The sequence below is a fragment of the Amblyomma americanum genome, chromosome 7 (assembly GCF_052857255.1).
Source record: "Amblyomma americanum isolate KBUSLIRL-KWMA chromosome 7, ASM5285725v1, whole genome shotgun sequence".
Lineage (NCBI taxonomy): Eukaryota > Metazoa > Arthropoda > Arachnida > Ixodida > Ixodidae > Amblyomma > Amblyomma americanum.
The window spans coordinates 166,788,600-166,813,970 of NC_135503.1; the positions used below are offsets into that span (position 1 = coordinate 166,788,600).

Consider the following 25,371-nt stretch of genomic DNA (forward strand, 5'->3'; position numbering starts at 1 on the left):
CGGAAATTTCGGAGCTCGCAGTGCTGCTCATCAAAACTAGTATGCTGCGAGATATAGTTGCTGCTGCTGCGTATCGAGATAACCAGCAGAATTACTTGTGGCAGATATATGCATACCGCTGCTCGACCACTTTGCCATTCTGACTCAAGGACAAATTTGTAAGAATTCTGACGCCATTGTCGATCGTCAGCCATGACCAAGCGCTCATGAATGAAAATCTTTGCTTTGCTCAGGTATACTAAGCTTATATAATCGGTTTTTTGTTCAGTTAGGTGCAGCTGCATGTGCTGCACACTGATGAAAGATTAAGAGAATTGCTTATACTGCCATGAGGTGCAAGCAATCCGGAAAAAGCAAAAAGGCACACAGTGCGTAACGACCTCAAAAAAGTTCAAGACTGTGTGCCTTAAAGACAGTGCTGGAAGTGGCCTTAGCTCAGCGTGGATGTGAACCAGCTGGAAAAGGCGAAAAGGCAAAGAGTTTACAAACAGGTAAGAAAGTAATATAACAAAAAGAGAAATATTGCAGCACATATTTTGTGCAGGCAGTTTCGGCATGCTGCGTACCACCAGATTGTTTGGTTAACGTGGAAGAGGCTGGGGGAGAACAACCGACGGATTCTACCAAGCTGTGTGCTGAGCGCTGTTCGAAAGGGGTACCATACCAAAACTGGTTTATATGCAGGCTTCTTACACGGAACGCTGGAACGAGAAAGCAAACGGCACTGGCAGAAGGTTGCGTTTATCTGTCGTTCGCCAAAGCGCGGGCCGCAGCGGAGCAAGCGCAGCCGGACGGCCGGCCGACTCTCCGCGAATGGCGTCACTTCCGCCAGTTCTCCGTCTCTGCCGTCCTCCCACCCGGCGCTTCCGGAAGCGACGAGGGTGTGCCGGCGGTGGGTTTTTAAGAAGCGATTGCAGCTCTGTTTGCGGATAGAATCGGGAAAAAAATTACACACATGATTTTCAAGGTCCTTTCTTCCCAACCACAGCGTTTCATGCGATTTGAAAACCGTTTCAGCATCGGCTCAACCAGCAGGATCCCCTTTTCCCCAGACACGACGATGCCACGCACAGCTAGGCGCGGGTGCTCGGGTCCGTGGTGATGCACGGTTCACCATCATCCCCCTGCGGGGATGTCCATGCGGATGCTCGGGAACCCGCGGTGTCACCACTCACCGACGCCTGCAAGCTGCAGACGCCCCCCTGCGGGGAACGTTTCACGTCACTCCGTCCTGTGACGTCGTAAGAGTTCTCCGTGACGTCATAAGAGTTCTGGAGTTTGAATCAGAGCGGAGGGAAAACTTTTTCAACTTCGAATCCAAATTTCTTTGAAATAAATGCATCTTTCGCTCCCGGACAAGCGGCTACAAAGCCATGAAATGCCGAACTATCAGATTTTGCTAACAAAAAAATTTGATAGGGTTCTCCTCAGTGTCCCTTTAAGGCTTGCCCACGATAGCCCGTTGGCGGGGCATCAGGGCATTAAGACTACAGATCAAGTTCTGGAAGAATTCTATTGGCCGGGAGTGCAGGAGGAGATTAAGAGGTATGTCAGGTCGTGCGACTCCTGTCAAAGGACGCGCCCCAAAGGCCAAGTAGAGAAAGCTCCACTGGGACGCATGCCTCTTATCGACACTCCATTTGATTGGGTCGCTGCCGATATTGTCGGTCCGCTGTCACCCACATCGGTGAAAGGGAATAGATATATTCTCACTCTCGTCGATTTTGCCACGAGGTATCCCGACGCTGTGGCTCTGCCAAAGATAGATTCAGAAACCGTGGCAGAAGGTTTGGTGACGATGTTTTCCCTAATAGGTTTTCTGAGAGAGATGCTTTGTGATCAAGGCTCCTGTTTCACTTCCGAAATGATGACGGAGCTCAATGATCTCTTGGCGGTGAAACATCTCAGCACGACCCCTTACCATCCAATAGGCAATGGGATGGTGGAGAAATTTAACGGCACACTTAAGCAGATGCTGCGGAAGCTCCGTCAGGAGCAGCCCAAAACATGGGACCATTATATCGCTCCGCTTCTGTTCGCATACAGAGAGGTACCCGCAAGCGTGTCTGGGGTTTTCTCCGTTTAAGTTGATATTTGGATGACATGTGCGAGGACTGCTCGCAGTTCTCAGAGTGCTCTGGACAAGGGAAGAGCTGGGAGAAGACACGAAGACGACATATGGTTACGTTCTCGATCTAAGAGAACGTCTTGAGCAAACTATGAGAGCGGCACATCAAAATCTGTTGCGTACCCAGCAGTCCCAGACGAGATACTATGACAGGAACAGCAAGAAGCAGCAGTTAAGGGTTGGAGATTGTGCCCTCATTCTTTTGCCGATTATCCACAATAAAATCTTGATGAAGTGGAAAGGTCTATTCGTGGTTTCTGGCAAAAAGAACGACGTGTATTAGTGGATCGACATGGGCCACACTAAGAAGCTATTCCACATCAATATGCTCAAATGTTACGAAAAGCGTGCATCCCAAAAGACCGTGCAGGCGTCATCATCAATCGTAATCAAAGAAGGTGACTCAGAAGAACAACTGCCTACCCTTAGCACAGACCACGGTAAAGGAATTGAAGCCGTGCAGATTTCCACCCAGCTCGATGACAACAAACAGCAGGAGATTCAGAGCTTACTTGACACGTATGCAGACATCTTTTCCGAGATTCCCGGGAAAACTAATCTAGTGGAGTGTCAACTCAAGCTCTCGACTTCTGAAGTTGTGAATACCCCGCAATACCCGTTGCCTTTTGCCATGAAGGATGTGGTCGAAGAGGAGATAGACGAACGTTCAGACTTACATCGACTTTCGACGCATGAATGAAGTTCTTGTGTCTGATGCAGAGCCCATTCCAAGGACAGATGTAATATTTACCGAGGTTGGAACCAAGGTGTACTTTTCAAAATCTGACTTTGCTAAAGGCTACTGGCAGGTACCCTTGGAGGAAGCTTCGAGCCCGAAAACGGCGTTCTCTGCCCAATCCAGTCACTATCAGTTCGTCTATATGCCCTTCAGCATTAAGACAGCATAGGCTATCTTTACGCGCCTGATGCACATTCTATTACAAGGCATAGACGATATCGTTCATTACATCGATGATGTTCTCGTAGCGACCTCTTCCTGGGAAGAACATATGTGGACTTTAAACAGGCTATTTAGCAGGGTGCGCGAGGCCTGCCTCACGATCAAGCCGCAGAAGAGTGAAATCGGAGCCACTAACATCTCTTTTCTTGGACACCAGCTTGGAGAAGGGACCATCCGACCGCTGGAAAAAGTGGTGGAAAAGCTTCTCAACGTACCGCTTCCAAAGACGAAGAAACAAGTGCGTTCCTTCTTAGGGCTTGCCGGACACTACTGCGATTTCATCCCTGGCTATGCCGACAAAGTCCAACCGCTCGTGGAGTTAACACGCAAAAATGAAAGCAACCTTGCCTCTTGGACACCACAGCGGCAAGCCGTTTTTGACGAGCTCAAGAACGCATTAACATCCAGGCCAGTATTAAGAGCTCCAATTCTCAGTAAGCAGTTCGTGCTTCACACAGATGCTTCCGAGGTCAGCGTAGGCGCCATTCTCTTGCAGGAGCATGATGGAATCCTCCACCCGGTGTCATATGCGAGTCGACAGTTGTTACCTCGCGAATCTCGCTACTCAGCGATTGAACGCGAGTGTTTGGTGATAGTCTGGGCTGTTGAGAAATTCCACATCTTCTTGTACAGGACGTTCATCATTCAAACTGACCACCAACCCTTGCAGTATTTAACAAATATAAAGCACTTAAACAGCAGGGTACTACGTAGGAGCTTAACATTACAAGAGTATACTTTTCGTGTAGAGTACATCAAGGGCTCCGAAAACGTAGGCGCCGATGGCAAGAGTCGTTTGTAAATTGCCGGAGGGTAATGCCCAATGTTCAGAGCTGCTATCTGGTGTGTTTGCAATGGTTACCTGTGCAAATGTAGTCTAGGTGCGTCTATAAGTTGTTTATTTTTTCTTCGTGTTCCGGTTATGCATTGTTCAATATGTAAATTTTCACCTTTATGATGCAGACAGGCTTAAAGTTTGTGCCTGATGTTTTGTACGCTTTTTAGTTTCCCTTTTGCCAGATGTGTACTGTTTGACCCCATGTTCCCTCGTTGCGCGTTTCCATGTGCCTCCATGTGTCACTGTGTAAGGTGCCTTCGGTGATTTTGGCAGCGTTTAACTTATCTGTTTGCCACATGAACATAAATGTTGTGTGCACCAACGGTAGTTTTTTTCTGTGTGAAAAAACTTTTTCGAAGAGGGGGGCATATGTGAGGTGCACAAAAGATCCTCGGAGGATTTGTGAATGCGGTGCATTGACAGTGGTCCGTCGGACAGCGGAGCGGTGCGGGTGCCAGCCCAGCGTGGCGCGTGTGCTCGCGCGAATGGTGTGTGCGAGGTGACAGCGACAGGGAGCATGGCGAGCACGATGAGCGGAGAGCTGACGTGTCAGAAAAACGAGGTGTGAAGGAGACAGTGCAGCGGAGGTCGGGTCATTCAAGCGTGGAGGTGGCAGTCGTCGGACGTTCGGTCCGTGCTGCCGTGACCTTCCTTGGATCACCGGCGCAAGCCTATCGCGTTCCTTGCAAGACTGTGGAGGTGGCAGCCGATGGACTGAGGGTCCGTGCTGCCGTAAGGCACTCTTGGATAGCCTGCTTAAGCCTCCGGCGTTTCGTGATGCCATCGACGGGACCTGGATACGCTTGTTCTTTCTGTTGCTGGCAAGTTCTTCGGGCTGCTGGCGGGAGTCTACCGGCGTCTCCCTGTGTTCCTTTCCGCTAATACCACCTGGCTCCCTTCCGTCGCTTCCTTCGAGGCAGCGCCAGCGACGCGTCGCACTACAACCACCCGCATCCGACCTGTCTGCAAGACATCCCCGCTTCACCTGGGACGCTCGGTACCTGGTGAACACTTTCTTATATTTCTGTAGTGTTGCACGCATGTTGAGTGTGTGTTTCTCTTGGTGTTTTCCTTTCTTATTGACTCTTTTCCTTTAAATTATAAATGTGGCTTCGTTTTGTTTTGTTTAATCTCTTTGTTCTCTTGTTCGAACCTGCACGTGATAGTGTTCCCCTTCAGAAAGTCGGAGACGCGCTACCAATTCGCGACACCTACACAGCCAGCATGTCTGCAACGCGAAGATCACAGTGACATGGGAAGCCATGTTAACAAGGGATCCACATAGCCGGAATGTCTGCAACATGAAGATCACACTGTCTCATTGACTCAGCAGTTGACACACAATGCCAAGATTGAGGACAATACAATGTCTGCAATATTCAGCCTCCACCAGGACCAAAACAGCACGCTTGAAGTAGGCAGAAGGGTGCCGGGCATTCTGACACTTCGCCCCGTTATCTACTCGCCTGTTAGCAGCTGCACACTCAACACGTGGCCAGCCTCGCAGCTTCCCACGGGAGGTGTATTTATGGAGGTGTGCGTTTGTGGGCGTGGGGTTGGCCAATTAGGTAAGAAAAAGTACCTCACGCACTTCTGCTGCATTTTTCTTGCCAACTAGAAGTGTCGAGTGATTTCGGTTTCATTTCGGTTTCTGAGCACTGGGGTGTGCTATGATGTCACTCCCATGGTAGAGCAGCAACCCCGGTCACATGGGCCCCAAAAGTAGTGGGCACATTCGATTTTCAGTCCCGAACTGTCCGGGACTACTTGCGGACTCGAGTCTGGCGTACGATTTTCTCGGGCAGCCCGAAAGCTCCGCCCACCACACAGAAAGCTGCCTGCATCGCCATAGCAACGTGTTTGTTTTTCGCCTATGGCAGCCTGCAGACTACTTGGGGCAGCGAGGAAGGGAGCAAGGCAGCGCCATGCTGCTGGCCATATTGAGTTAGACTCTGTGCGCATTCTGAGTACTTCTCATGTTCCTGGAGGACGATATCGTGGATTAAACTTTCACATAAGCTTCGTAGCTGCTCTCTGAGCCACCATAAGACTTTTTACTCTTACATCTTCATTCTATTTTCTTGAAATCCACTACACACAGATGTATGTTTGGAGCTGCGAGCGCATATTATTTGCTCATGTCATGAAGAGGTTCTTGCTTCTTAAAACAGCACAGAGACAGGACGTAGGCAGAAGGGACACACAGCGCTTCTATAAAACAGTCCAACAGCCGTGCAGCCAAGATCGCTTCAAAATTGCTCTGGACAACTTTTCTGATAGGTCACGTTTTTGTTATGGTGTGTGCTCGGATTGCAATGGTGTGTCGCTGGCACTGTGTAACCGGTATGAAAACGTCGATGTGCAAGGCAGCTGTCACTTGAGCATCGTATGTCTTTTTCTGTTTGTTTACTGCCGAGTGTGTGGACCTATATGCCTTCAGTAAATGTTTGTGTGACGAATTGGTGACCAGACACAGCTTCCTCTGTACGTGGATGGTAGCTTTTACGAAAGAAGTGTCTTCGGTTGTGCACAACATGTGAACACCAGATCAGGAATTCAACTCCGGGGAAAGTGCCTAACTGGCCGAAGTGGTTTAAGGGACAGTTCGCAGTTGAGCTAACCAAGTTGGAATAAGCGTTGAAGTGACCTTTAGCCACATATTTACAAGAATCATATGTCACAATTTAGTTGCAGTTATTGCAGAGTGTACAATTCTCTAATGTGTGTATCATGTATCTCATTTTCATAAGCACTTCCCTAGATTAGATGCAAAAAAAAAGTAAGCTGAAGGTCATGCTTCTTAAAGTGAGCAGCTCATATGCTGTACACATGAAAATATGGTTAATCATAGTTCTTACAATGTGACAAGCATTAACTGTGATGTGACAAGCAATCTGTGTGTTATTTGATTATCGCACAGGAAGTAAATTTGTCTCTGCAAGCTATGCAAGCCGATTATATTAAAAAGGAAGTAGCTGCTTATTGCATCCACACGAGCGCAGACATATGGCCACTAAGGAAAGCTACATGAAGCTTTCTCAGAAGCTTCCCAGCTGTAGGAAAATTCACCCTTGTCCAGGGATCGAAGTCGCAGGACCACTGCGTATTCAGGGCAGACACTTGTTTGCCTTATTATGCCATTCTAACACAGTTTAAATTTAGAGCAGGCCTGCCTTAACAGGGACTCCGGAACAGCGGGGGGCACTTGCCCTCCCCCAACATTTCTCCAGAGGGGGCAGCGCCCCCCTTCCCCAAGTCTCCAACTTCTTGCACTCAGGTCAGATTCCTGAAAAACACTTCAACTTTCATCATCATCATCAGTCTGACTACACCCACTGCAGGGCAAAGACCTCTCCCATGTCTCTCCAATTAACCCTGTCTTTTGCCAGCTGCGCCCATCCTATGCCTGCAAACTTCCTAATCTCATCCGCCCACCTAACCTTCTGCCATCCCGTGCTACGCTTGCCTTCTCTTGGTACGCACTCCATTACCCTTAATTAAGGACCAGTGGTTATCTTGCCTTCGCATTACATGCCCTGCCCAAGCCCATTTCTTCTTCTTGATTTCGACTAGGATGTCATTAACATGCGTTTGTTTCCTCACCCACACTGCCCGCTTCCGGTCTCCGTTATACCTATGATTTTTCTTTCCATGGCTCGCTGCGTTGTCCTTAACATAAGCTGAACCCTTTTTGTTAGCCTCCACGTTTCTGCCCCATAGGTGAGTACTGGTAAGATGCAGCTGTTGTACACTTTTCTCTTGAGGGATATTGGTAAACTGCCATTCAGGATCTGAGAGAACCTGCCATATGGTGCTCGACCCCATTCTTATCCTTCTAGTTATTTCTCTCTCATGGTCCGGATCAGCTGTCACTACCTGCCCTAAGTAGACCTTCACCACTTTCAGCACCTTGTTGATAATTGTGAACTGCTCTTACCTTGCTAGACTGTTAACGTTACTTTGGACTTCTGAGTGTTAATTTTTAGACCCACCGTACTGCTCTGTCTGTCTAACTCATTGATCATGATTTGCAGTTCATCTCCTGAGTGGCTCAGCAAGGCAATATCATTAGCTATCGCAGATTATTTAAGTATTCTTTATTAACTCTTATCCCCAACTGTTCCCAATTCAGGCCTCGGAATACCCCCTGTAAACAGGCGATGAATAGCATTGACGAGATCGTGTCTTCTTGCCTGACGCCTCTTCTTATTGGAATTTCATTGCTGACTTTGGTAGCTCTGCAGTTTCTATATATATGACTTCCAATATTTTGACATAAGGCTCATCTATACCGTGGTTCCGCACTGCCTGTATGGCTGCTGAGGTTTCCACCGAGTCAAATGCTTTCTAGTAATCAATGAAGGCTATGTATAGGGGCTGGTTATATTCTGCGGATTTCTCTATCACCTGATTGATAGTGTGAATATGATCTATTGTGGAACATATGTTACGAAAGCTTGCCTGGTCATTTGGTTGATTAAAGTCTAAGGTTGCCCTGACTCTATTAGTGATTACTTTAGTAAATATCTTGTAGGCAAAGGACAGTAAGCACAGTGGGGCTGAGCTCGTTGGTTTCATAGCCAGCCTTAAAACGTTTTATTTTAGTAACCTAAACCAATCGTGTCCTGACAGAAATTGTTGATTGACTGAGCTCTGTTCATGAGCATGATTACTAGCATTGAAACAGCATGAACACTTTTTTAATGCAGTAGATCACTCCTCACGTACCTGTCTTTACATATAGAAAGTTGCCCATTTCAACTTAAGTTTCATATGCATTACAAATACACTTCTGAGCAGCAAAGTATGAACATATAAACAAAAAGTAAATAAAATTGAATAAGCATTTATATAAAACCTGAAACAAACAAACAACAAAAAACTTGAAAACCTGCCCCCCCCCCCCCCCCCTCGTAAAAAAGTTCAGGAGTTCCTGCGCCTTAGGCAAAGATCTTGAAGCTGCATTTGGAGCAATTAGGTATGCCTAAAGAGAACTGCCAGGCAAGAGATATATTACAAAGAACCAGCAAAGCAAATAACCAGTTAGCAACCCTTCGCCTTCCTTGAAGCATCATTGTTATCATTTGTTTCTCACTGTGAAAATGCAACAGTGAATGTGTCGCAACACTGTATTATTTAATTATGGTGCAGGCTAATAGATGGCAGGAAATCAGAGGCTGTAGAAGGCATTTGTCTTAGTGAATAGAACACCATGCTCATGGAGTGACAACATACAGCAGGGCCACACAGACTACGCATGCTCCTTTTTATGTTTTTCCAAGGAAGGTCAAGTCACTCACAACAGAACTCCTCACGCTTTTACTTGCAATCCAGGTTCTGTTTTGTTTTATGGCACTATAGGCTGACAGACAGCATCCAAGTAAAACATAGGTGTACCCAATTAATTAATATAATTTCCAGATAAACACACATGAAGATGGGATTAAAGGCAAGCACAGCTTGAAAAGACCTGGGTCTTCACAGAGATCTTGACAATATAGCCACACTAAGATATGCCGGCATGTGCATAGTAGCTACAAATTAGGAAGATCCCATCATCTCTGTTATTTATACTATACTTCCATGCATGATATAATTCACAAAATAAGAGAAAAGAAGGTGTATTGAATAAAATGAAAAAATTGGGAATCAACTAGCTGTTATGTGAATAACTCGAACTTTGAAAGTTTATTTTGAATGCTTAACTGCTAATTAAATAATTCATCACATGTTAGATATGTATTTGGCCTTTTAGATGGATCATTCCACTTAACTATTTTGTCCCATTAAAGTTTTCAGCAGCTGGATGAGCGAGTGCCATAATTCCTTCTTTCTCGATAAAGATAAGTGATCATATCTTTAAATATTTACCTGGTTAATCTCCCTTTAATGAACACAGCAAACCAAAAAAAAAATCCCCTGCACTCCTTGGTTTCAGTGACTGTTGGCTTCCGTCATGTATACTAATGATAAGTTAGAATGGAGCTGGCGCGAAAAAACAAGGACAAGCGAGACAAACAAAGACGAGCGCTCGTCTTTGTTTGTCTCGCTTGTCCTCGTTTTTCCGCGCCAACTTCTTCAGTATGCATTTCAACCAACTAGCCCAACTTTCTGCTCTCCTAGAATGGAGCAAGTGAGGAGGCCTGCATTACAGTGACAACCACAGTGCATGCAAGGATTTGGAAAGGCTGCAAGTAAGTTAAATTATTTTTTCTCTCAGCTTGCCGTCCCGGTTGGCTCAATTGGTAGAGTGACTGCTCCGGTGAAGCAGTGGCCCCGGTTTGAACCCCGGACCAGGACGAATTTTTCTTTAACTGCTAAGTTTCTGAGAAAGCTGTATAGCTTTCCTCTGTAGCCACGTGGCTGTGCTCGGGTGGATGCCAATGAACAATTACTCCCTTATCACAAAGTCAAAAAACAGTGCAGTGTGCTAATTAGAATAAACAGTAGCTAATTATTTTGACTACATCACTTACCCAGTTGGGAAATCAATGTAAATTCTGAAATTATGTGATCGATCTGTACTGTTAACTTAGCGCATCTTTGGGGCTGAAACCATCAAAATGTACACAGCCAATACCTTTTCCTTTGATTCACATGCCAAAGGGCGAATCTGCACAATAAAATCCTGAATGGTTATGCAGTACTACGGATCGGTAGAACGAGAAGTTGTATGCTATTGAATATTTCGCTGTGTCTGAAACCTCATGTCAAACATGCTATGCTTTTTCAATTGATGTGTAGGATTTGTTGATGTGGAGGATTTGTTCAACTCAATACCTCATCCTGAGCTTTTCTGCGCCGTTAAGAGATTTTACTGAAGATGCAGGGGCTGTGGGCTTCCAGAACATGACAGGGTTATCTACCGTCAATTTTTTAGAGCTTTTACGGTTTTACCTTTCATTCACCATCGCTACATTTAACAATCGCCAATTCATTCACAAATGAGGAGTGTGCATAGGCTCTTGCCTCGCGTCTCTTTTAAGTGACATATTTTTATCTACTTTTGACAAGCGCATTGAGGTGTCCCTTTACAACGCCTGCATGCAGAAAGTTTTTAGGTATGTTGACGACTACCTCGTGGTAATGAACGCCTCCGAGGCTCAGGATAGAGGTATTGGGGTGGGCGACATCCTGGACGTTTTTGTCAGCAACGCCTTTGGCATGAGGTTTATGCACGAACTCCCGCAGGATGGTAGCATCAATACCTTGATGTGCCTTATTTTCCATCAACGCACGTGTGCTAGCAGTATAAGCCACGGTCGAAAAAACAAATTCTTATTATCATTCGGCTCATTCCAAGCTCATAAAAAGAGGTATTGAAAAAAAGAAAAAAAAGGAAAAACTGGGGCAGACGTGCCGCCGTGTAAATGACAACAAGAAGAGGCCAGCCTGCAGAATAAAGCACACCAAAGCCCTTGTTAAATGTGAGGTTGGCGTGGTGTATAGAATTCCCCTCGCCTGCGGGAAAAGTTACATCGGCCAAACTGGGCGCTGTCTCAACGAGCGCTTGCTAGAGCACCGCAGGAATATGAATTCGGCAAGTGGCGGGGGCCATTTAGCTGCCCACATTCGTCGTTGCTTGCACAAGCCGGCATGCAAAGCGTTTTTGAAGGATACACGTGCACTGCGCAAGTTCGGCACACAGCGAAGCCGGGAAATTTTCGAAGCCCTGTGTATCTTGAATGAAAAAGATAATTGTGTCAGTGCCCCATCTGTCGAGCTCGGAAAAAAAGAAAATTGATTATTTACAGGCAAATGTCATTGTAGGTTCAGGCAGGTAAAAAGAAAAAATGTCTGCGATGTGCTCCTGTATGCAGTTGGTATGATTTGCTTTTGCTTTTGTTTAGTTTTGATGCATTCGTCATTTGTGCCAAGGCGTGTGTAGATATCTTTGAACGGTTAGTGGCGTTAGAGGCGCTTCTCTGTATATAAAAGTCCCGTAAGTGTGCAACAAATTTCAGTTGAAGTCAAGCGTTCGTGTTGTCTTCTCCCTTTGTCCTTGCCTCTTGCGCTGGTGCCATGTTTCATAATAATTGAGCAAAATGGTAAGTTCAACGTCAGGGCTTGCCAAGTACACAATCCAACCGTTCAGAAGTTTCTCATCTCCACCTATGCCCGAATGAGGTTATGCATTTACCTGCGTCAACTTGAAAAAAAAAAGTCAACGGCTGCGCAAGCAAAACATGTGCTGGAGTCAACTTACAGTGACACCGAAATTTTGATAGTGTGCATAAAGCTTGCATGTACTTTATATAACTTTTTTCTGGAGCATTTGCATATTTTTCGCATATTGTAATAAATGGATGCAGTGGTGTCGGAAAGCTTTTCTATCACTGCACTATACTTTATGTACACTGTTTCAGTGATTTCCGCATGTGGCTTTCTGTAATGGAAAAATAAATATTTTAATGCGACCCAAACTTTTTGCCAAGGTATGCAAAGTAGGCTGGAATTGTTCGATTTAGTGGGAGTTTTTACCGACTGTGCTTCCAGAAAATTTTTTTCATAGGTTAAGAAAATGATGTTCAGCGCAGTCCCGCTGCAGTGGCTCAGTGGTTAAGACGCTCGGCTACTAAATCGAAGTTCCCAGGTTCGAACCCGACTGCGGCGGCAACATTTCGATGGAGGCAAAACGCAAAATGCGGCTGTGTGCTGTGCGATGTCAGCGAACGTTAAATGCCCCAGGTCGAAATTATTCCAAAGCCCTTCCCTACAGCACTTCTTTCTCCCTACTCTACTGCTTCGCCCATGGCACGGTTGAGGTGTCCTCCTAAAAGAGAGCGGCAGTTACTGCACCTTTCGTTTCCTATAACCACAGTTACAATTTTTAAGGCCCGATAAAATGCCAGCTTTACGTGAAAAGGTTTCGTAAAATATGCTATAATATTGGATGTTGCAAATACATTACAAATACCCTTTAGCATCGTTTATGTGCACGTGCGTACGTACTCCCGAAGAATAACTGCTTTATAAAAGGCAGCCACAGAGGTCCTTGACTTTGCCAAAAGTATAACACTTCACCATTTGAGTCATCTGCCTTCTATTTATATTGATACGTGTTGCTCCGTGGGCAAAACATTATTTTCAAGGAAGCGCATTCGGCCCCAGTGTGCGACCAAAGCGTGATGAAAAGAATGGGCACAAATATGCCAGAAGCCATAGCAACTGACACACGCGGTTGTTCCGACCCTCCACGGAGTGGCAGAGGGGAGCATGGAGGCACCCAGCTCCGCCTGCGAGGCTGCTCTTGCTGATTGTACCACATGAAATGAAAATTGGCTCTGAGGAAAGGAAATGAACAGTCTCGCATATCTAGTGGACACCAGAACGGAACCTGCCTGTGCAGTAAGGGAAGGGATAAAAGAGAGAGAGAAAGAAAAAAGGAAGACAGAGGTGCTGTAGTGAAGGCCTCCCAAATTTCTACCACCTGGGAATCTTTTTAACCAGCACTGACATCACATAGCACACGGGCGCCTTTTGCCTTTCCCCTCCATCAACACACGGCCGCCGTGGTCAGGATCGAACCCAGTTATTTCAGCTCAGTAAACGAGTGCCTTAACCACTAAGCCATCACGGCAGGTGATTACGATATCTTCTGTTCACTTTTACAGCAAAGCTGTATACCTCTACCGTCCAAGGAAATTTTCGTGTCGTCGTCAGCAAAAAACCCCAGGAGTGGAAAAGTGGCCAACAGCATAGAAATCGTATATTTACTGATCACAAAGGAGTCGTAATGTAAAAAAAATGAAGAAAAAATATAGTGAAAATTAAAAATGAATAAAAACGAAAAATACAGCATAGAAATCATACTGATCATTAGCAGTGCTAACATAAAAAATAAGGAAAAAATATAGAAAGGATAAAGATAAATAAAAAACACTTCAGCTTGGTCTTGAGTTGCCAAGGAGTCCACAGAACACCATCCTCCATTGGCACACCACCTTGCCCATTGGATAATTTAAGGAAAGGAAATGGCCTGTTGCCTGTCCATATATCTTGGTGGACACCCGAACTGCTTAGTGGCACCCAAAGAACATAAGGCAAGGAAAATGAAATGAAAAAAATTGGTTTTAAGGAAAGGAAATGAGGGCTGTCTCACATATCTCCCAGGACACCCAGGGCAGAAATATCCTTGCCCACAATTACAACTGCGCCTTCCAGTAAACATTAGGTTTGCAGCTGCTTCCAAGGGGTTGACGTCACTCCTGTGAAGTGCAAACAGCATAATCTATGATAACGGTGCCTGCAAACATGCCACGCAGGTTCCTTCTCCCCGCATGTGTTTCCCGGTAACGATTATGGTTGCTTCTTTCGTGTTGTTGTCGTAAGCAAAAAACGCCAGGCTAAAAATTGAATGCAAACAGCATAGCTTCGCTGTTCACAGCGTGGATTGGGGCCACATTTTTTTTCCTGCAGCTACTTTAGCAAACAGTCCGTGTGTTTGCTAAATGAATGCTTTAAGATAATTCTACAGTATTCGGAATTTACTGCGCAAGTACAGAATTCCACCAGGAATGTGCCCATGACAACGACTGCACCTCAGCACTACTTTTGTGTACACTGTAGCCTAGGCAGCAATTGTGCGTTCGTTTGGCATTAAATGTACTACGTTCGACTTAGGATGAACTGTTTCTTCTTTTCTGTGCCAGTTGAACATTTAATTATTTACGCAGTACAATAACTCAGCAAGAATCGCCGATGAAAGCAAGTGCCAGCCTGGGGACCGCTTCATAGCCAGATTGTTGACACCGCGTAGGTCCAGCATTTCTCACTCGTTGCAAATGCTTTTTCTGATATGTCCAATACTTGACTTGAAATTGCTTTGTCTAGAAATATGTTTTCCGCCCATTTGCAATAATTAAAATGTCTTAATTAGCTGCCCACATGTGACCACTCAATGTATTTGAGTCCTAAGATGTTAGCAATCCTCAACTTTAGGTCAGTGTTGTCAAAACAATGTTCGATGACCATTTGTATTCGCTAAAACTTTTGAACTTGCACTCCATAATCGTAGCACATACGAAACCATTGGACTCGCTAGGCCTATTCATACCGCTGGTGAGTCAAAGGGTGAACATATGAAATGCAGTCGCTCGTTTCGCTTATTCGTAGTACAGAGAAGGTGCAGGCAAGAGCAACTATAGTCATTGTCTCATCTACATGAGGGTTTCCCTCGGCCCCCCATGTTGGTGACGGCTGGTGCGTCAGCAACAGCATATTTGCCGATCAGCACACCGACCGACTGCGAGTCACCGCACAGTGCCTAGGCGATGTCACACGTAGCCGTCCATAGCACGTCACGTTACTGTGTTGTCATGTCACTACTATTCACTGATATTGTTCCCACGGCTCTACATCACCAACTAAAGTGGTAGTGATAGGTCAGGATTGTGAGAAAGAGCATTCAGAGGCTCTTTGAAGCTGAATTAAAATATATTTTAAGCATCTGTTGCATCTAATACTTTACCGTGGGTGACCTTACACATGGAGGAAGCCCAAAACAAGCCTCTTATAGCCTCAAAATTTGATGTCTCAACCCCTTTAATGTGATCCACCTGCAGTGTTTACAGTATCCATGCAGGTGAATCATTTATTTTGTAAATAACGAGATTGTAATGCATCATGGCGAATTACACAACACGGTTTTAATGTCTCGGGGCTGCTTATTATGTTTTAAATGCGGGATCATACATAAGCAAACGGTGTGGGTTTGTTGTGCGTACGATCTATCCAAGATCACCCGCACATAGTCCTAAATGTTATATCAAATGTGCTAAACACACCTATTTTATTGTACACATTACAGGCACACGTGGTATTGCCATGCAAATGCGTCAATGACAGGCAGCCATTAGATAGGCAGCTCTTTTCAAATAGTTGCAACAGAAGGACCGCTCGGGATTAGTTTTTTGCCACACCTGGCCATGTTTCTATAGTGCCTAGTATTCTGCACAAGGTCAGATTAAGGCTTCACTGTTCTAGCATTCTGCACAATATTTTGATTCATAGGACCACTTCACTATTGATTGCAATAAAGTAAGTTTTCAAATACGTACTTTTTTATTCTGCTGCATAATAATAGTGCATAATAATAATAGTGCTAGATAATGGGCCTGAAGGTATTGTGATAGATAATTACAAAAAAATACAGGATGACCACCACAAGACACAAAGTGCTCTGTGTGCTGTGACATTTTTGCCCTCTGTTATTCTTTACTAACATGTGCATCACGTAAAAGTGTTCCACCAACTGGCTACAATTCTAACTTTTCTACCTGCTACGACTCCCCTTATGGCCGGTGCGCGTGAGGCAGCTGACTTGTCAAAGACTGTCCGGCATGTGGTGCATAACTCTCTCAATGCCCAATGGAAGAGAGACAGGGCCCAGTCAACACCCGAGTGCTCACCTGGGTGCTCTTCTTGAGAACCTTGTGGCCGTTGATGCGGATGCTGCCGTTGTAGATGCCCTCGAGAACCTTCCTGCACACACAGCACAGTGGCGCATACTCTCACCTCATACGATGATGGCAGCCATTTCGGTGACATCCCTTAATGACTAGCTGCTAGTGGGCCAATGAAATTAAGGCTTTACCAAGCTGGCAATACTGATCTTGGATTATGGCATTCTAGCCGATATCAAAATGCAAACAGCATTTCTGCGAAGCTTTTAAGATCAGGCTGCTTGAAAGTGCAAAAACGTTCTCTTCAAAGAGAAGCAGTGATCTGCTGAGTGCTGCGTCTGTTTTTGTGCGAGAATTCTTGACAGCGGTGCCACTCCCCCCCCCAGCTGCGAGGCACCCAAGGGGATGTCCCAGAATATTGTGGAGATGCTCATCACATACAACGTCTGCTCAACTATATGGGAAGAATTTGGTGAGCAGCTGGAAAGGTCCGGTGCTATCTATGAGGAGAAATGAGAGATATCGAGAGCAGTTTTGAGCATTTCAAACTGGAAAAAAATGACGGTCGATTCGCATAGTTAGCCCAAATGTGAATTAGGGACGCTAGCACTGTGCAGCCATTATTGTGCATTATTTATTGTGGTTATGCTTTGTTATTCATGATACTGCTATGTGATCGAAGTGTGTTGTGTGCGTCTGCATAGCATGGATAAAGCGCAGTAGATGCATGACGCATTATTTATTACAGTTGTTCTACGCATGCATATCAGCCACGGCTACACTTAAAGGTTACAAAGACTTTCTTGTGATCAGTAAAGTACCGTATTTTCTCGAATGTAACGCGACCACAATTGTAACGCAAAGGTAGACTTTGGGCGTGCGACAGAAAAACTGAAAGAACCCGAATGTGACGCAAGGGTCAAAGACAACTTTATTGAAATACAAGCCAAACAGGCATTCCTATACACCCTCATCCTCACGGCAGTTGTCGCCGTCACTGTCATCACCACAGCTTAACTCTTCTTTGTCACTAGCTGCCTCCCACAGCAGGTCGTCCTCGCTTCCGTCTAGAGCATTTGAAATTGAGCATTTCTTAAATGCGCGGTAGCCCAAATCATGAGGCAGCCCGTACTAGGCTGCTGAAACCCAGTGGGCAACGGTAGACGCGCTTGGGCATTTCAGCCTACCTGCAGGTGTTGATCCGCTTTCAGTCCACCCCCAGTATAATTGTCACAAGCGATCCTTGAAGGGGTTGTTCATGCAAACGTCCAGAGGCTGGAGAATGGAGGTCATGCCACCCGGTATAACAACGAGATGCGCTCGGTCACGCTGTAGATTTTGTTTGATGCCGGGTGTCAGGTGACCTCGGAAAGAGTCCAGAACCAATATTGCTTCCGGATGCAGCAATGCGCCTGGCCTTCGGTCCCACACGCTTTGAATCCAATCTATGACAAGATTCGAGTCCATCCAACCTTTTTCGTGACAGCGCACAATAACGTCTTTTGGGAAAGTTTCCTTCGGGATCGTCTTCCGGCGAAAAATGATGAATGGAGGGAGCTTGTGGCCGTCAGCCAAACATGCCAGCATAACAGTAATCCAATTTTTTTCGCTGCCTGTGCTTCTAAGGCAAACTTCATGCTCACCAGACTTGTGCACTGTTCTGGACATAGGCATGTCCAGATACACGGGGGTCTGGTCGGCCGATGTGTCCAAGTGGCATGTTGGTAGAGCGACGAAGACCGATGGCGTAGCGCTGGAACTCTAGAAGTTTTGAATCGAAGTCCCCGGGCAGCTTCTGGCAAATAGAAGTCGTGCGTCGAAGGGAGAACCCGGCCCTTCGCATAAACTTCTGCACCCAGCCTCGTGATGCCTTAAACTGGTTTTGGGTCAAACTCGTGTCCCGCGCAAGCTCCTGTGCTTTGCACTGAAGCATTTCAATGCTTACTCCAAGTAGTCGGGAACGTTGCTCACTAATGAACTCTGCAAGGTGACGCTCCAACTCCGGGAAGCGGCCTTCCTTGGGCCCCCGAAAGCCTTTTCGCAGGCTGTTGCAGTTAAACAATTCCTCGCGATGTTTCCTCCATCCCCTGATCGTCGATTCGTTGACGTCCAGACGTCTTGCAGCCGCTGAATTTCTCACTTTCTCAGCAAGCAGAATAGCGTTGCGCTTGAAGCCAGCTGAGCGCGTGAGCACGACATTCCGCTTGAAGACAACTCGACCGTTTGATGGGGATAGGCCTAAGATTCGAAGCACGGAACGCACAACTACACGCACTGGCACCAAACACGAGAAAGAGCGAACAAAGCGCGCTGCTCCACGCCCTGCTGCCTGCTAGTCACGCGGCCACGTTTTGCATCAGTTGCAAGGATTAACACACAGATGGCGGTGGGATCGCTCGCTCCTTTGCTGGCGTCTTCGCGGCAACTGCGAGCTCTTGGTGCCTCTGAGATGGCAGTTTCATTTTCCGGTCATGGAGGCCACACAACCTCGCTACAGGTTGCGAGCATTCGTCAAGAGGTGGCGCCCTCTCATCGCGCCAGTGACCCTAGCTGGCGTCGACTCTTGTTGGCATGTTCTCCCTAGCGTCGATTTTTTTGTGTGTGTGTGTGCGATTAGGTTGCCGCTTTGTCCTAGTAGTTGTGACCTGTGGTTCGCGTACTGGTTGACCGGTGAGTTGGAGTGCGTGATTTTGAATGACCAGTACGATCAACGCACACGTTTGACACATGAAATGATTTTAATAGTGTGTGTTTGGTGCTCTTCATAGCGTTTTTAAACCTAGTATTCGATTGTAACGCGGGGGGTGACATTTCCTTTCTACTTTCGGTAAAAAAACTCTCGTTACGTTCGAGTAAATACAGTAGTTACACGCACATCAGAAATCGCACATTTCATCTGATGCACTAAATCTATACAACCATTTCACTGCGTAGTAATCAAATTCTCAGGTGTAATCAGATGCAAATTAGACAAGGTGACCTATAGGCAGGTTGCCCACAACCTGGCGACAGGTTGCCGCCTGTTCATGGGAGAACCAGGACAAATGGCTGTTCTGTGAATGTGAGCTAGTGCACTAAAAAAAAGCAACAAACTAATCAAAAGAGAAGAGAAAATCACACACTAATACCGCATTTACACGGGCGACCTTAACCACAGTTAAGGTAACTACGGTTCCCCGTAACTATAGTTAGTTGCGCTCACACGGCAGATGGCACTGCAGTTACGCCACCTAACCACAGTTACCTAAACCGAGCTTCCTGACCACCGTTTGTACCTTAACCGACAAGATGGTGGCGCCCGTGGCAGCAGCAACATCGAACGACTCGTCCTCCCAGAGTTGTGTCAATCTGGCTTGATTCAACAACCGCGACCCTGATACGGCCCTGATACACATCTGACACGGATCCAACACGGTAACACACTCAACGCTCGGATATATGCTGTGATTGTAGCGGAACTGAACGCCGGGCTGCCGCCGGGACAAGGCCCATACACCAGCAAACAAGTGAAGCTGAAAATGGAAAACCTCAACAAGAAATAGGGTAAGTGCTACCTTTACCGAGCGATGCTCGTGCCATCGGGTTCTTGGCGCTGTTTTCATAGTGCAGCTGAACTGCTTAAGTCAGCCTCGCATGTGCGACAGTAGCATGTGTTGTCGCTGGAGCAACGTGTCGATTCTCTTCGCCGTCGTCGCACAGTTCTTGAGAATGCATTGTTGAGGTAGTAAGGACTCGAGAGTAATGTCCTCAGGCAGGAGCAGCATGCAAACTTCGTCTTCCTCGTTACACATGTGTTGTTCGTCATTTTTATTTGCAAATTGCTAGCTGCAGCACTGACGGCATTGCTGTACGCGTCGCTATTTCTGGCCACCTGCTAGAGCAACAATGTAGTTAATTGATGTAACAGTAGCTTGGTTTGGGCTAGTTGGTAACAGTTCTTAGAAAACATAGCGCAAAAAGGACACGGACGACACAGAAGTAGACAGGACAGGCGCTAACTTGCAACTTTATATTTCGAAAAGCCACCACGTCTAATATATAGGAGCCGATCACCACCATCAAGCGATGAGCATGCGCAAAGAAGAGCACAATCAGGATTACAGCATGTGAAAAATAAGCAAAAAATTTACGATAAAATAACAAAATGAAAGCACGGTGCCGGGGGAAAGCTTACATGGGGCAGAGAAAACTACTGCCCGTAGTCCTTCTACTGGCAGTGTGTGAAAGCCTTCTGCAAAAGCTGAAAGCCCCCAAGGTTTCTTGTAGTGAGCAGGGGAGTGAAGAGATAAAAGGCAAGACTCCTGTCCAGGTAATACCATATTATCATAGGTTTTCACATAATTTCAAGAAGCTGGCAGCGCGTTATAATGTACAAGTAGTTTTCTCTGCCCCATGTAAGCTTTCCAAGGTCTGCACTAAGAAAATGGTAAAACGAGATGACTGCACAACGAAACATCAAACAAAGTTTACGGAATGTAAGGCGAACGTTGTGTACAGAATTCCTATCAGTTGCGGGCGTCATTACATTGGGCAGACAGGAAGATGCTTCAATGACAGGGCCAGAGAACATAGATTATGCGTACGCAACAAATCAGGAAGTAACCTGGCCGACCATTGCAAAGCATGTGACACAGAGCAAAAGAGTGGATGCTATCCAAAAATAGATAAAACAGAATTCTTAACATCAGCTAAAGGAAAAACGGAGCGTGAAGTCATGGAGGCGTATTTTATAAGAAAAGCTGGGAAAAAGTGCGTCAGCGCACCTTCTATTCAATTACTGGACAGTGAAGTTGAATTCCTTGATGGCTATCTGTAGGTGTGAACCATATGTCAAGAATGTTTATGGTGTTGTGAACTGGAACGGTTCCGCTTTTCCTTTGGGTTTTCCTGCTGCTTCTATTCCTTGGCATTTTATTGACTTTTACTTCAGTTGTTATTTCCTTTCTCATATTTGCATCCCCCCTTCGTTGTTTTAGCGTGGAGCCCTCTACACTCGTGTTTTATACTTCTGGTTTTATCCTTTTTCTGTTTAGGTCTTTCTGTATTTTTTCATATACATATATTTTATTGTTTCCTAGTTTCAAACTTTTTCAATTTTTTTTCATTTGATTATGCATAGTATCACAGCCCTTATCTGTTTTTGGCCTAAATTTCTGCTATCTTTTACTTCCATTGCCATGCCCATAAATGTAGTTTCCCCATTGTCATTCTGTCTTTCTTCACCACATGCTTGTCTCAGTGTGGAGCCTTGTACACTCCCCTCATCTTTTAGTCGATCTGTTTATCTCCCTTTTTTGCCGCGTTATTTGTTTGGCTCTTAACACTGACAAGCTTGTAAAGCGCTTTTTGCAGTAAGTTTCAGTACACGATGTCTCTTTTCTTTCAGTGTTCCCCGGCACCATGCTTTCATTTTGTTATTTTATCGTAAATTTTTTGCTTATTTTTCACACGCTGTAATCCTGATTGTGCTCTTCTTTGCGCATGCTCATCGCTTGATGGTGGTGATCGGCTCCTATATATTAGACGTGGTGGCTTTTCGAAATATAAAGTTGCAAGTTAGCGCCTGTCCTGTCCACTTCTGTGTCGTCCGTGTCCTTTTTGCGCTATGTTTTCTTAGTTAATTGATATTCTGGATTTATTTCATATTTCTTTACCAGGCTTCACTGTGTACTAGCAGCATTTGTGAAGTAGCATACACAGTGCAGCCTGGGAAAGATATATGAAAGAAATAAATCTAGAAATTAACCAAGTAAGATATTGCTAGAATGACAATAGTTAAACCATAATGCACAGTCGTGGCTTCAATTGCAAAGCAGCAACTAGCTGGATGTAGTTCAGCCACATTGCAAATGTAAATTGCATGCATTAATTTCAGCAGTACCTGTGCATATGCATTAGACACTTATCTATGAAATTTTATTCTTGCATTGAGAATGTCAGTACCTGTGCATATGCATTAGACACTTATCTATGAAATTTTATTCTTGCATTGAGAATGTATACAGTGAAGCTTAATCCACTGAGAGAAATGCTGTGATCACAACCTTCAAATGTTTTTTTAGCAACACATTTAATAGCTCACATCATTTTTATTTGTCCAGGCACCTGAGATGGACACGCACTTCAAATGGGTCACCTGGTGTGTCATGGATTTTCTACTGGCAGCTCCAGTTTCCTCGGCTGCCTTCCCATCAACGATGATGTGCGAGTCGAGGAAAGTTTAGAGGTAATTTGTGATTTATACCATTGCGTGTAATCTGTCGTTCAGATCACTTCAGAATTCTATTGCTGCTCATTTCTCAGTGCGGAACTTATACTCATTATAAAATGCTGGCCAACAATAGGTAATAAAGAACAGACCCGAGCACTTGTGTAAACCACTCCCACAAACATGGGCACTGGCCTCCACGTCTACATTTTTGCCTTGTGCTGTTGTTCTTTGTCATGAAACGTGAACCAACTAGCCAAGCAACTCCCACTGCTCGTCCATAAATCCTTGTTTTTTTTCTAGCAATTCTACATATTGGTAGTTAGCTGATTGTCTCCCCATATACTTAATGTTACCATGCCAGAGCAAAGACCGCTTTGTTGTACAAGGAATTCAATGTGCATTGCTGGTGTAGGTTACGTCCGTTTTATTTCGGGTGGGAATCATGTCAAACGGCACACACTGCGGATGGATACGACTTAAGTCTTTAGTAAGATAAAGTTATGGCACGCACCAGAATTTCAAGGCCATTATTTGTGTGATAAATTAATATTGCTAGTGCTGTATGACAATTCATCTTTCACACCTGTGCCTCTGCAGCCTCACCTTCATCCTTCTCTCTTGTTGATACTCATCTTCGTCCATTGATTCTATTAGCAACTGGGCTTGAATACAGTGGAGTAATACAGCAACCTGTGGATCATAAGCTGTTATTGCGAACTGTTGTTTCTCTACAGGGACACTGAAGGGAAGTAGCAAAGAGATAATAAATTTCTATGCAAACTTCGTCTTCCTCGGTACACACGTGTTGTTCGTCGTTTTTATTTGCAAATTGCTAGCTGCAGCGCTGACAGCATTGCTGTACGCGTCGCTATTTCTGGCCACCTGCTAGAGCAACAATGTAGTTAATTGAAATTCTGGATTTATTTCATATTTCTTTACCAGGCTTCACTGTGTCCAAGTAATTCAATAAAACAAAGTGGTGGGCTAGTTGGTGATTCATACTTGGAATGAACGACAGCGTAAAAAAGGACAACCACAGAAGAGAAACGTTCTTTGTGTCGTGTCCTCTTCTGTGGTTGTCCTTTTTTGCGCTGTCTTCGTTCGAAGTATATAAGTAATATCTGTATTGTATTGCGTTTTTGTCTATGAGCTCTTTGTGCATGCTTTCTGTATTTATTGCCATTTCACATAAAACACGTTCAATTGCAGGTTCAATGCTGTCTATTCCTTCTTTCTGTATCATCCCATTTTTCGTGCTGTTTTTAAGCCTTGAATGATAAACCAACTGACCCAGCAATCCTTCCTTTGGAACAATTGGACAGATTGGGGGGGGGGGGGTGGGGTGTAGAGTTAGCTACTCCCACAACCATGGGCATTAATGGCAATCGGGAGCGGAAATGCCACTTGCGTCTTCAAATTGCAGCGCCTAGATGTGCCAGAGTTCGCACCTCACTTTCCATGTACTTCTGTTCAACTCAACCTCATCAGCTCGGTTTACCCTTGGTAAACCATGCCCCACATGCTTGCAAATGTTTAACATATTGCTTGTTATTGACATTGATCAGTTTGGTATACTGTCTTGTTCAGCTGTTCATTCATTTATTTATCTGTACATACTGCGAGCCATAACTTTGGCACAAGCATGAGTGGCACACAATTATAAAATCCATAAAACCATTAGCCGCAACAGCCACAAGTCACTTAAAGGACATAAAATCCAACATTCATCACAACACCAACACTAGGAGCCGTACAAAAATTCTCCAACTCCTTCACAAAATATTTCGAGTCACATAAACCTAAAGGAAGGCGATCGCACTCCACAACAGTATTCAGGAAAAAACTGAACTGAACCCATTGGTTCATGTGGAAGTTGGGGCTAGGGAATGCTGATGTACATGTCTGGAACTTCATATATCTATTTAGTAATGTTCAGGAAAACAAAAATTTGAACCGCTGCCTTCTTTCCAGTTTGGCCATCACAAGTTTGTGTTTTTCTAATATATTGTGGAAGCGGATGATTACTCTCTTTTCTGAGATAATAACATGCTGACTTGTATGTTTCATCATGTGCAGCTGCCAGTTGTTAATGAGGCACTGGACGGCTCAGAAGTGCTCCTGTCATGGGAGGACAGCCTGCCTGAAGCAGAAGAGACGACCTCTCACAACTTGCGGCCAGCGCCCCCATTTGCAGTGCCAGTGCTGCAGTACCTGTACTGCAAAGCACAGGCAACAACAGCAGCGACACAAGCAGAGCCAGTGCTGGCGTAAGCAGCAGTGCCACAGCAGGGGCAAGCAGCAGTACCGGTGCTGGCACAAGCGCCAAAAGAAGGAAACCCTAAAAGAGCCGCCACAAGCGACAAAGATCTGCTATAGAGCAGCAGTTGCCATCCATAAAGGAGAAAGCGAGGCAGCAGCAAAGGCCGACCGCAAGGCACACAACATGCGCAAGATAATGGTGCGCCTCCGGAAGGAAGCGAATGCCATAAATGCAAGCATGCTGCAACTGCTTGCAAAATTTCTAGACAACAAAGAAAATAATGAATCACTCAATAAAGAGTGATCAAAACAGCTGGAAGTTATTTGATATTACAGCATGTGATGAGACGAAAGTTCTTTTACTGCTGAAAGTTTTGTGTTGTGTTTTGTGTTGTGCTTGACAAGGTACCAACAAATTGCTGATTGGCAATGTGGCAAGACGATGGCCAGTTATACACGAAAATTATAAGCAAACAGCAAGTGATAGAATAGCTGCCAATACGCAGACCATGTGACACAAACACAACAATGAAAAAGGTAGTACAATGGCAATGAAACAGCAACATAAAC

At 45.2% G+C, this 25,371-nt stretch overlaps 1 protein-coding gene across 1 annotated transcript in view; it reads right to left on the bottom strand.

The window, feature by feature from the left end:
- Positions 1–25,371, bottom strand: part of LOC144096760 (uncharacterized) — a 67,531-nt gene that overhangs the window by 19,548 nt on the left and 22,612 nt on the right. The window contains exon 4 of the mRNA XM_077629633.1: positions 16,338–16,410. Coding sequence (XP_077485759.1) covers positions 16,338–16,410 — 73 coding nt within the window. The remainder of the gene's footprint in view (positions 1–16,337; positions 16,411–25,371) is intronic.